The sequence below is a fragment of the Apteryx rowi genome, unplaced genomic scaffold, assembly GCF_003343035.1.
Source record: "Apteryx rowi isolate R43461 unplaced genomic scaffold, aptRow1 scaffold_471, whole genome shotgun sequence".
NCBI classification, from domain to species: Eukaryota; Metazoa; Chordata; class Aves; order Apterygiformes; family Apterygidae; genus Apteryx; species Apteryx rowi.
In genome coordinates, this window is record NW_020450729.1 from 622,555 (window position 1) to 635,697 (window position 13,143).

The 13,143-nt window shown below is 37.9% G+C and overlaps 1 protein-coding gene across 4 annotated transcripts in view; it reads right to left on the reverse strand.

Moving 5' to 3' along the window:
• The window catches only part of RSF1 (remodeling and spacing factor 1), a 66,185-nt gene that overhangs the window by 14,911 nt on the left and 38,131 nt on the right, over window positions 1-13,143 (reverse strand). For all 4 annotated transcript variants that reach the window (XR_003255538.1, XM_026078166.1, XM_026078164.1 and 1 more), the window contains 6 exons: window positions 12,234-12,431; window positions 11,343-11,447; window positions 9,682-9,761; window positions 4,688-4,742; window positions 2,955-3,064; window positions 806-873 (listed from right to left, as the gene is read on the reverse strand). Coding sequence is in view for 3 of the 4 variants with exons in the window: in XM_026078166.1 (XP_025933951.1) it covers window positions 806-873; window positions 2,955-3,064; window positions 4,688-4,742; window positions 9,682-9,761; window positions 11,343-11,447; window positions 12,234-12,431 (616 nt within the window). In the remaining variant the exon portion in view is untranslated. The remainder of the gene's footprint in view (window positions 1-805; window positions 874-2,954; window positions 3,065-4,687; window positions 4,743-9,681; window positions 9,762-11,342; window positions 11,448-12,233; window positions 12,432-13,143) is intronic.

Here is a 13,143-nt window from a genome sequence, read left to right on the forward strand (position 1 = left end):
TTTTAAGTTGCTGTTTGACCAGTGAGCAGAGCTTCTGAAGAGCTGATTTTACTGTTTTGAGATATGAGGATACGATTCTTGTGTTAAGACACCTACAGCCATAACAGGTGATTTTTAGGCTGTCTGTATACATCCACTGAGYTTCTGAAAACAGGTGTCTTTATGGAGACGCCAAAAGCCACACAATTGAGGGATTAACAGTTTCAGGGGAATTTYCTCCATGCTGATTAAGGTGACGTAGAAGAAAAAAATCCATCTAACATTTCTCAGATATTTTTGAAGATCTCTCTTTTCTTCCCTTATGTTCCCTTGCAGACAACAAGGAACACAATTTCACTTTATTCACAGCACAGCTTAGAAGTGGTTACATGTCTGAATTAACATTTCCAAGGAGGCTGGCTTTGYGGACCGAATTTTCCGAGGGTCCAGTTGCGGACCAATTTGTGAACCCAATTTCTAGATGTTACAAATGTCAGTAGCAGCAGCTGCCATTGCAATCTCAAATTCAAAACTTAGTGAATGAATTTTAACATTTTTCTTGTAATGCTTATTCATTGTACTCATATATCAAAACATACACAAGCTGAATTTAACTATCATGATCAAATACTTTTTGGTATCTTTAACCTGGAATGCCCATTACCAAGGGAAATTATTTAATTTGGATCTGAAAGTACAGTATTAAAAACTAACCTGTGCAGTTTAGGAGAGAGGACTACATTTGTTGYTTTTGGTATCAAAATAAATTTGGTCTTAGTATTCTTATCACCATTGCAATGAAAAACAAACAATATCAGAAACATACCTCCTCCATCCGCCTCCTTGATATCATCCTCAATTGCCTCATCAATTGCCTCATCGAATTCATCAAACCTAAAAGCAACATGTCATTTACTACTTTGAAGAGAACCCTAATTAAATTATATTATGAAAACATACCTCAAAAGCTAAAATTGTTCTATGAAATCAGACTGCATAGATAATGTGCTGGATATGAGGTAAAATAATAATTTTTTGAAAAAGGGCGTTTATTATTTCTACTTGTTAGCAGAATACTTATCACTGCCTGGCTGTCTTACTGTTGATTTATATGAACAGAAAACCACTTAATTTTACAGGACATACTACTGAATTTAACAGTATATAATTTGAAAACTTTTAAGCGGATTTCAGCAGCATTTCTGACGCAAAATATTTATTGGTCAAATTTTTCCATACCTTTTATTTAGATAACATACGCACTATCAATTTGCAAAAYAGACTTTCTGAAAAGCACCTATTAAAGTCTAATTATTCAAACTGTTTAAATTTTCCTTGAAAACTTATTTCAGATGGTTCCATTTCTCTTCTTTAAAGCTCTCAGTACTTGCTCAGTCATTACTCTCAGTAATTGTTATGGATTTGCAACATTCCAAGCTGAACAGATAAAATACACCCTACTGAAGAGCAGAAGAAGTCCGAGCTCTTCATTATTCGATATAAATATGCTAATGTTACGTAACTAAATAGGAAAAATAAAAGCAAAATATTCGGATAGGCTTCTCCTGCAGCAGCTTTTATAAARCTGTATAAATCTCTGCACACCGAGTAATTCACTGAAAGGGAAGAGCAGACAGAGGAGAAAGGATCCATCCCTTTTACACAGAAAGAGCTTCTGTAGTTTGTTTCTTCAGTRATGAATTCAAAGGATTGTTACATGTACTAACAAATAGATACCTTGAGATACTAGATACAAAAAGTACAGATGTTATTAACTGTATAGGAAAGGCATTTTACTTAGATATTTTTCTTCATCTCATTTGCCTACTTTTTTAAACAAAAATGATTAGCAATTGGACAAAACTTTCACTGAAGATTCGGCTTTTCATTCACTAAAGAAAGAAAGATTCCAGTTATGCTTAGCTTGGTCCTCCACTGTAACCTCTATCAGGACAAGGAAAAAAAAATAGCTCTAATAGTAGTCTGTATTCCAATAGTAACCACAAAACACTTTCTTCTTTAAAAAATAAGGTGATTTCTGGTCTCTCTATATACCCTAAGAACAACTGCAYGTCAGCTTTAAGGCAAGCTTTACAGTAAGGTAAGCAACTCTGAAATTATTCCATCAACAAGATTTGCTCCAAATTACTCAAACACTGTTTTCCCTTTGCACCATTAATACGCTTTCTTTGAAATGCGAGAAATCACTTAATGCTTTCAAACCACTGCTAACAAATATTCTGAAATCAAACATGAGCCGGCGATTGCTTGTCCATTAGGTGTAAAGGAACRTWGCTGCTGCTGCTGCTGCTTTATTCGGTAACGCAGAGTTTTGCTAACCTGCTCCTCAGTGGACTAAACAGATGACTGAGATGATACAAAGGGATGAGACATCTGCAGAGAACCAGCATGCTACACAATGCAGATTTATCTCGAAGTGGAATAAGATTTTTAGCATTTATTTTCCCCCACTGAAGGAAAGCATGCACATTCTCATTGACACTAGGAGGACTTCACCGTGGACATATGAATTTGAAGTGACACGCCGACAGCGTACATGCATAATGTATCTGCTAACTCAAAGTTATGTGTATGATGCAGTCTGCAAGAGAGATTCTGTCATTTTGTATTGGAAGAGTGAGTTTCAAGAGCAGCATTATATTAAACATTATTTCCAAAAAATAATTACTGTCTTTGCACAATGTGTGTTCCACTGAAGTAATGCCAAATATCCTACAAGCAAGAATGTTTTCTCCTGGTCAGATGCTCCCTGACTTGTCATGAACACAGTAACAAATCTATATGATCTTGCCTGTGACATAATGTTCCTTAAAGAAATACTTAATTTCCAAAACCAGCAATGACATTTTCTTCAGTATGACTTTTGCTGTTAATTTACAAAAAGTTACTAAAAATCAACAATTAAGCAAGGTCAGATTGAGTTTTCTGAAGAGCTGTTTAAACAAGCTGCCTACCTATAACTTATGCACTTCCGGGTTCTAGTAGACCTCCTTTCGAGCAGCTTTGATTTTGGCTTTTTGGAATCTTTCTTCTTTTCTTCCTGACCTTCTGGTATTTCTGGCTCCTGCTCACATAAGAAAGAAGTGTCAGAGAGCTTTATCTCCTCTCCCTCCGGATTTATTAGGACTGAATTCATACTAAGCCGTGTTCGTATGAAATAGATAGCTTGTATGTCCAACACAGCACATTTCAAGTTCCAGTATAATGATTCATTACAGTGCACAGTTCACATGAACACTTGCTCATATTGCCTTAATGGCAACATAATTCCACAAATGCATAGGTCAAGTATTCAGGTTATTATAACATTGCGTTTATATGAAAACATCGTGATTATAACTCAGGCGATACTTTCACGACTTGTAAATGCAACAGCTGAACAAATTGTTGCTGTCGTAGGTCTCTACATACCAAGCCCCAGGACTGTGCGTCTGTGCCCCTACACCGACTGCTGGCTCTGCAGGGCCAACTGCTTGGGTCTTCTTCTCAGGGACTTTCTCTACTTTTACATATTACTAAAACTTTTACATGGTACAGTTTCAATGCAATTCCAGGCAGGTTATTTTTATGACATTTTTCCAAGTTATTAATTTTCAAAAAAAAAAAAAAAAATCTGTCCCCAGGCTCAATTTTTCAAATATTTGCTTCCAGCCAGAGACTTTTTCAAGTCTGTAAAATCTTTTACCATTTTTGTTACCAGAGACAGAGGGATAAAGTTAGAGGGGAAAGTCTATCTATAAAACAAAGACAACAATTCATTTTAAACTTTCCTGCAAGAACAGATTTTGGATCTGTTCATTTTGGATGAAGGCATCTGGCTAAGGCTAAGAAAATCACTTTAGAATGTATTTAAGTAGTGAGAAAAAGACATTTGCTGCAAGAGTAAAAACTTTTGTCTCCTCTTCTATAAAAAAAGAAACCGTATAAAACATCTGTTAATAAAACACTCTAGATGTTACAGTTCTTCACCAAATCTAGCTCTAATACAAACACTTGTTGGATGCTAAGGTAAAATATGTTTCTATCATGCTATGAGGATTTGCTCAAACACAGATGACCATGCAGTAGACACCTAAGGTAGATGAACTGAATCTCACTCTTACCATCTACAGCCTGGCAGAGCGCTCTGCTCAAAACCAAGTGCAAGCAACAGAGGGAAGACGGGTCTGATATCCTTCAAACCACGGAGGATTCTGCGTGGCACCAGTTGGTGCTCGCATACAAGATAAAGCCCCCTTGGTTTCCCCAGCAAATTCATGCTCATTCTAAAATGAGGGCCCTAGAATCATTTCTGATCTGTATATATGTTTCTTTTTCCAAAGTACTTCTGATGCCTCTAACACACCATTGAGAAACTCCTTCCTCAAGGAGTCTAGAAATTAATCTTCTGAAAGTTACATATGCTAAACAAACACAATTAGCATTAATACAGGAATAATAAGAAAGAAACCCGGCCAACAATGGGATAATAATTWAAAAAAATTAACCAGAAAATCATCTAAGAAAATGATTATACCAGCATCCTTCTTAGGTGAAATTTTGTACAAACAATGCTGATAGATCTCCCCTCTTAAAAACAATGCCAAAATCTTATATTAACGTCCTTCTTGATAATTTAACATGCAAACACTGCAATTAAAAGGTTTAAGAAATAAAAGAATAATACAACATAGACATACTAACTTACTTGAGGTGGAATGATGTTCTCAATACTGATACCCACATACACCAGTCGTTCTTTTCTTTAGGAGAGAAAAAAGAAAATAAGCTTATAGAAAGACTGCAGAGATATAAAATAAGGCTGTAATTAGCATTGTTTGAGGCTCTTACTACAGTTAGACAGAGGCATTTCAAGAGGATGCTACAAATGCAAAGTTATTTCAGTGGGAATTACATGCTAAATCTCATAGGGTTATATTTTCCTACACGTATGATGCAAGTGATTTTGCCAAGAGTTCTGACAAACAAAAGTATTTGATTATTTGAGTATTTGACATGGAAATGATTAAACTTGGGTTTAAAAGCAATTTAAAAATATTAATGTTGTGATAGAGATTATGCTATCAAGTCCATAACCACGACTAATCTTGGAGATGCTGAAAAGATAAAATAGGAATTCAAAATCATCTTGAACTGGAAAAATTATCACAAAAACAGGATGCAATTCAAAAAGGCCAAATGCAAGATTCTAGACTTAGGCAGGAACAATCAACTCAAGAAACACCAAGTAGGACACAACTGCTGACGCAGTTTTTTGGAAAAGGAGAACAGTCTGAACAAAGATCAGCAAGGTCAAGCTGTTGCAGAAACAACTTGATCATTACCCAAGGATGCACGAACAGGAGAGTAGCCTATGGGACCACTTCCCTGGTAGTCAGCACTATTCATACCTAGCTGGAGCACTTGGTGCCATCTAGGCGCCACACATACTTCAAGAAAGACACGAACCAGCTGAAGAGTTCAGAGAAAGCCAGCAGGCCTGACTGAACAGGAACGCAGCAGACATGCCCCATTGAAAAAGGCTGAAAAAGTAGGGCTGACTGGTCTAGAGAAGACCAAAGACAGCAAAGATAAAAGTATTCAAATAAAGGAAAGACTCTTGTAAAGGAGTAGTAAACTGCCCTCCTTGCCCACAGTGGGTAACAAAATTAAATCAAAGTAAGTAAAATCCAGTTTAGACCATAGTGGCAAGTCTAATACGCCTCAATACCAGCAGCCAGTGTCATCCGGATTGCCCTTGATCACTATTCTGCCTCTGTGCTGCCCCAGAAAGACAAAAGTCTTCTGTAGGTCTTGTCACATCTGTCAGCCCCAAGTGGAGATGTCTCGGATATCCTAGCACCTCTCAAATACAGCAGCCTGAAGATCAGCACCTAGCGAAGTGAGCCTTCAGCAACACAGTCTAGCAGTAAGAACAGCCATGTACCGGAACAGACCGAGGTTGGGAACAGATACTGTCAGCACTGTAGGTCCCTGCAAAGCTTTTTATGAAAATAAGAGATCACTGAATTAAATGAAGATATCGAAGAAAGTTGGCAACATTTACTGGGCTCTGCAAGGACCCTATAAGTGAGCCACATCTCTAAAGAGGTTTTTTTGAATAACAGTGTTTTAGAACAAACATGCTGACGAACAAGCCTGCATGGGGGCAAGGTATGAACTTCCATGATCCAGTAAAGCATCACTACAGTTGAAATGAAATCATGCAAGAACCAGTGTGAACCTCTTCTGGTTTTCTGAGCTGAAGAGTCTCAGTAGATAAACAACCGATCAGAATCAGACTTCTGAAGTTACCACGAGCAATCGTATGAGCACGTATCCAATGACACGAGTTGCGGATGGATGCGCCGTGTACACAAGTCATCYCGACCTGTACACAAAATACCTGAAGTGCGTATTAATTTTAGATATGTCTACCTCATGTGCATTATTTTATGCAAATAGTTACAGGCACCTACAACCACCTAAAAGTGTGGTTTCCACTGCTTTCCTATATTTATAAAACAGCTAGGAAAATTTCAAAATAGACTTATGATTAGCTTTCTGAACTACACATTTTTATCAAAATAACCTTCTAAAGAGCTGTCTACTGAAAGAAAACAGCATATTTTTTTCTTAAATAACATAAATAAAGTTTCTAAAGTAACACTGACAGACAGTAAAAATGGATTTTAAGTTGTTTTACAGCCAAACAAGACCATGAGCTGTGACAATTCTGTAGCATTGTGTCTAAACTGAAATTTTTGGCTTTGTATTAAAGTAATTGTTTTTGTCTCCTAAAGTCAGCTCTTCAAACTGATAGATCAAAAGAAAGCTTCTCTGCCCTTCAGAGCACTACGAGATTGGCTGGATGAGAGAAGAATTTTGTCACATACTGTGCAAAGTCATTGTGCTCTTGAAAATTAATTAAAATACCTTAATGCAAGTAATGCAACTGCTAAAATCAGTCCAGAACAACTCAAAACGTAAACATTTTAGCATTCAGCAAGTTTCCCAGATTGACAGTCTCCTCCATTTCTCATTTCTTATAATGCAAAACATCAAGAGACAGGAGAGATGAGAAAAATGCAACTGTTTTTAAACATGATCAGCGAGGCTTTCAAGGTCTGCTTAACTTCTGCCTGACTTTGGAATACACATTTTTTAAGAAATTAGCAAATAAAACAAATCAGTCCTACTGAGGTAAAGGTCTTAAAAAAACAGATGCAAAGATGAAATACCAAATGCATTTCTTATTGGAGCGTAATAGGCAAGCTCAAAATTTTAATCAATAGGTCTCAAACTGCAAGATGCAGATAAGCACTGACTAGTTATAAACTCTTCCTAGAAGAAACCAGAAAAGATTTTCTTTCACATAAGTAGTTGCATTGTTTGCTATAGGGAAGCAATGAAAGAGTGAACGAAAGGAAGTACTCCACCTGATGTGGCCTGGGAGAAGTAGTCCCAAGAGGGATTTACTATCAAGAAATCTGAGAGTCTCTAACATGAGCTAAAAGGGGCATCCACAAAAGCTTTAGCAGCCACTCCTTCTAGCTGGTGACAGGACGTGAGTATAGAAGTCAGTACGCAAGTGCGAAACCTGAAATTCTGCAAGATGTTGCAGTAGCATCTTGAATTCATGAACAGGGGAAGCAAAATAAAGTGATGATTTTGCAATACTCAGATCTTTATTTTTGTCAGAGTCATTACGACTATCATGAAATTGGAAGTTTTCATTAAAGAAAGTTTGAGACATGACACTTCGGGGATGCCTAAGAATAGAGCTGAACAGCTGTATCAATTTCAGTCTGAACCTTGAAAGCCACCAGTTAAATGCTAGAGAATAATCAAAAGCAAGAGCTCAACAGTATCATTGGTTCAAAAGCACAATAACAGCGCTGGTTCAAAGAATCAGTTAAGTGCAGCCCTGCTAAGATAGTTGGKTTTTTTTCTCTTTGCCCAAAAAGACAGGCAGTCCCCAGAGGTACTGAGATTTTATAGAAACATTACATTAACATACTTCTATCCCCCAAATAACTTATTTTAATTTATACACTGAGCTGTAACAAGAAGGACTTTATATTCTTTTCTAACATTATGATCTCTTGCTTTCTTCAGTCTTTTTACCTTACAATTTACTAAAATATACCATCATTAAGTTGAAAGAGACTTCAACATTCAACTATTGTATCATGACATTGTTTTACAGCCAAAGCTCTTTTCTCTCTTTTTAAAGACTAAAAAAAAAAGCAGTCTTATGATGTACAATACAAAACATCAGGTTAATTTGGCATGAGGATCAGATTGCAAAAGGGTCATTAAACATCTGTTTCAAACACTGAAAACAGCTATCATATGAATGGTATGCTCTTCTGCAAAGATCAGAAAACTGTATATTTATGCAATATTACTGATTTCAAAAAAGCAGGGCAGACTGGAAAAAATAGCATTTCTTGCAATGGTTGCTATCAGAATATTTACCAAAGTAGGTCCGAAACCTCTGTTCWCTAGTGATGAGACTTCCCACCACGAAGCAGAGCAGCCGGTTCCTCTGTGTCCCATACTTCTGCACAGATTGAGGCCGGGTGTAAACTCAGCTCCCTCATGAAATACCTAATTGTTTCAGTCCCAAAACTACAAATTTGCTAGAATTGGCAGGCCAAGAATAGTTTTGCCACCGTGTGATCTAGATCCACTCTGAGCAGAATTAGATGACGTAGTGTCAGGAACAGTTGGCACCTGATCCAACCTATCGCTACCACTGCTGCTACAGCAACCAGGAGGAGGTTTTAAGGAAGCTGCAAACAGACAGGGCTTGTGCTTGGCTTCCCCGCACGGAATCACTGTATTCCATCACCGATATTACTGTATGCGCTACAAACACACACCGGCTGTATTCTCAACTGCTTTGTTTAAAACAGTTTCACTTGGTACTGCCTTCTGAACTCTGCCTTTAAGATACAACCATGAAAAGATTAATAATGCACRTAGATGCTCTTAAATTCTGCCGAGAACTCTATATACAACCTAAAAGCTGCAAATTACGCAGACTGTGTTTCATGACCCTCGTTTTCAGGTCTGAAAACTGCAGAAAGGAGTTCCAAGTGGTAAGAAAGTTGTTTGTCAGCCCACTAGACTGGATACATGGAGCCCTTGATAATGGCAAGAGGGGACACAGAACTTCTTTGCAAGCTGCAGTTCAGCTGACCCACTGCACTACTGCAACTGCATAATCTTGTAAAGCAGACAAAGTTTAACAGAAGCTAAAGCAACAAGATTTATAAACCGTATTAATCCAGAAGACCTTTAAAACAAAGTCGGGACTTACAGGGTGTTTACTGCAGGAAGTTTACACACGTCTGACAGAGCATTGCTAATGCATGCAGCTGAACCAGTGCTGACAACCATTTAATTACAGGTACGGGAAAGCCAAAATTGTGTTCAGGCACCATGACTAAAGCTCAATACAAACGCATTTCCTTATCTTTTGCAATTACTGGACTCTCTCTCCTCTCTTGTAAGTTCTACCTTCATTGCGCCACCAATAACCTCTCTAAGAAGCAGGGAAATCAAAACCGGTTTTACCAATTCCCAGTCTCATCGGCACTTTCCTCCCCAGTCCTCAGTTCTTTTAATGCTTTGTTCAAGTATCGCCACCCCTCTGGGCAGCAGCTTGCTGCGCACACAACCAAACAGTAGTACCTGCGTTCTGCACGCTCCTTCTTTTTTAAGACAACATCCAGATCTTGTAATTGTTCTTCTAATTTCTCACATAGCAATTTCTAGAGGGAATAAACAAAATATTAGTTTCTCTCATAACCAACTATTTTCATTTAATGTTCAGGCACTTCATTCACTATTTTTATACTTATCACATTAATGTCTGGAAGATGAATCCCTTGTTACACTGGAAGATCCTCTTTTAGCAGTATGGCTTACAGCAAAGGCTGTCTTCCTAAAACCTGTGTGCACTTCAGCATGAATTGCTATAGAAATGCATCTTCCCAGTAACTAGYATCTACTGTAGGAAGCAATGTGCCTAAAGCAAACATTAGAGATGTTTAGAATAAACTACTACTTCGGTACTTCTAAATTAGTACCAAATTTTCATTATATTTACAAATTACCCTCAGAGAAACCTGAGGGTTTCACAGACATAGATACTATCCATACACAAAGTTAAGTGTGTACACACGCAGTGACATTTTTGTTTGGCACTTACCTTAACCCTTAAAAGGCACATGTGCACCACGGTAAAAAGGAGAGAGGCACTTCAGCACCATTTTCCTACCAAATATTTCAAATCTTTTTTTTTTTCCGTACTTTCAGAAATTTAGTAATTTTTACTATGATAAATAACAAGTAGCACTAAAGCAAAGAGATGCTTTAACTGCAAGCTGCAATACCAAATGATGCATGGAAAACATCCTTAGGCATTCAAGACCATGACTACTTAAACAAAAAATTTCTCGGAAGACAACTGAAAATTGATACACAATACAGCCGTATCATGCCATGTCTCATTTGGCTAGTTTTCTGCAGGGTAGCAGCCCTTTTGGCAAAGAATGTTTCTAAAAAACAAGGATGGGGTTTGAGATCAGGCGGATTATCCTGAAAATGTGCCTATATGGTTCCCCCATTTATTTAACCAGAACAGCATCAAACACACTCTGACTCATCCTTCCAAGCACCTACACTGCAAAACTTGCTATTTTAGTAGAYGTATTTTAAATGAAACTGGACATGCACACTGAATGGTTTTTTTTTTTCTGCAGCAGCTTCTATCCTTAAAAGAAGTGCTCATGTTTGTCTACTATTTGACAGGGATAACAATGATTTTCTCAGCAGAGTCTACYTATACCACGAGACTCATTAGAAACAGCAGCTTTCTCTAACCAGGTTTTGAGCAAATGCCCAAAGGCGGACTGGAACTTCAAAAACAGCTGCTTGCTTTGGCCACTGATCCGTCCCTCACTGCCTACTGCTTCTCCCTCCAGGATGACAATGTGATTTCTCCTTAGGGAAAAATTAAGATATTATATTTTTAAGGCTACATTTGCTTGAAGTAATTTAACAAAAGATGGAAGAAAGAAAGTTGTGCTGGAGATTTTCATCTACACACCAGCAACACGTAGCCATTTATCACTAACAGTAGAAAGGAAGGAAAAGGAATACTCCCTCATAAAACTCAGTTTTACTAAAGGCCAAGGGGGAAGATCGGCATCCCTACACTCCATCATGAAACACTATTTAACAGGAGAAAATAAAGAAAGAAAGAAAGAAAGGAAATAATCTCCCAACAAATCTCCACAACCACAAGCAAAGCTGCAAAAGAAAAAACTAAAGTCAATTAGGAACCATACATGCTGGCAAGGTGGGCAGAACCATTCTCCGTCAGGGATTATCATCAAAGGAGGGCGAAGGCAGGCCGTATGGTATCCACTGTCACACGAGTCACACAACAAAATCTGCAGAAACAAAATGAAACATGAGTATCTTTTGGCATGCGTTGTGTGCAATGAGTTCCAGCACTAGGTTCCCAGCCAACACAGAAGCACTTTATAAATACCCTGGACTGTGCCAAAACCAAGAAATCCTGTATCGCTCATCTCTAGATGTTCCTGGAGCCAGGAGGTGTTTTTCATGGGGAAGTTAAAGTTGAAAACTGTGATACATAAATTCCAGAATTCCTCTTGTGATGTGTTCTTCGGCACGTAGGAGTACTGGACCGCTTAGACTGCACCCATACTGTGGAACTGGGTGACGCTTTCTAGATCTTGAACCAAACTACATCTGGACAAAACGTGATACGAATGGTTTTGCCTGTGCACTCGTGTTCCCCATGAAGGAAACCTGGCCACAGGGGCCAGGAGGGAACCACAGCACCCTTTAGCAATTTCCTCAGTCTGGATGATTCAATGACAGGACTGTAGAGATAAACTTACGGACTCCCAGGGGTATACAGAACTGGCGATCTATTAAATTCATACACGGGCAAAACTCTAGATACCCCTTTCCATGAAAAATGAGTGACAAAGTTGACATGAGCTTTGCRAATAGCCATCGGAGTATGCAGTCCTCTACTACATGAGTTTAATTACGGCCTTCTTGTAATAAATATCATGTAAAACCTAAATGGCATTCTCCTACGCACAAAACTCCTGYTCCYCAAAAGAATGATGTACCTTGAGATATGCTTCTCTTCCACCCCTTACTGCCAAAACAGTCAACAGAGGCTTTCCCTAAAAACCTACCAGCTCAGGATGATTGGGAAGGCCACACTTCTTGCATGGCTCATCATCATCAGCAGGCGCAGGCTCTTCTTCCTCCTCCTCTTCTTCCTCCTCTTCCTCATCTGAGTTTTTTTCACTCCCCGACTCCTCACTTTCTTCATTACTTGAGTATTTCCACCTGCCACGTGTTCGAGTACCCGTCCACCGAACTTTGCTTCTCTGCGAGACATGCCATTTCAAAGACAAAACACAAAAAACTTGCATTGTTTCTTCCCAAATCTTTAAACTACCCAACTTTCTCTATAGTGAAGCGATTCGTTTCAATCAGCCCAGCTGCAAATTTACAGCAACACAGCACAGCAAGATGGGCACAATTTTCTGAAATAAAATCAGTGCACCTTGTAAGTGAATAACTTTCTTTCAGGTCTTCTTTCACATTTATACTTTTAAGTTATTTCTCTTAAAGTTAAAACCGACTCAGTTGATATTTCTTTTTGCTAATGGAAGGGATATATCATAGCCATCTTATTTAAACAACTGTATGTCTTACCATGCATTTATTTGGATTTTCCATCTTTTTGTTTTACAAAACAGAAGACGACCTCTCTTATTCACTAAATGATGGTGGCACATTTTACTAGTGATTTGTTTAAAATATATTTTGTGTGAAAAACAGAATTCAATTAAAATTCAAAATAATATTTTATATTAGTTAAAACTACTTTCTGCATCTGGGACATTTTAAATTTAAAACAATATACTAAACAGGAGAAACTTTTTTTTGGAATTAACTGACCTGTTTCTCGCAGACATTTTTTCACAAATACATTTTTTTTCTGCAGAGATTGAAAAAGGAAAATAACTTTTCTAGCTTTTTCAACTCACAAACATTTTTTAACTTTGACTGAAATACTCAATGACCTGAACTAGC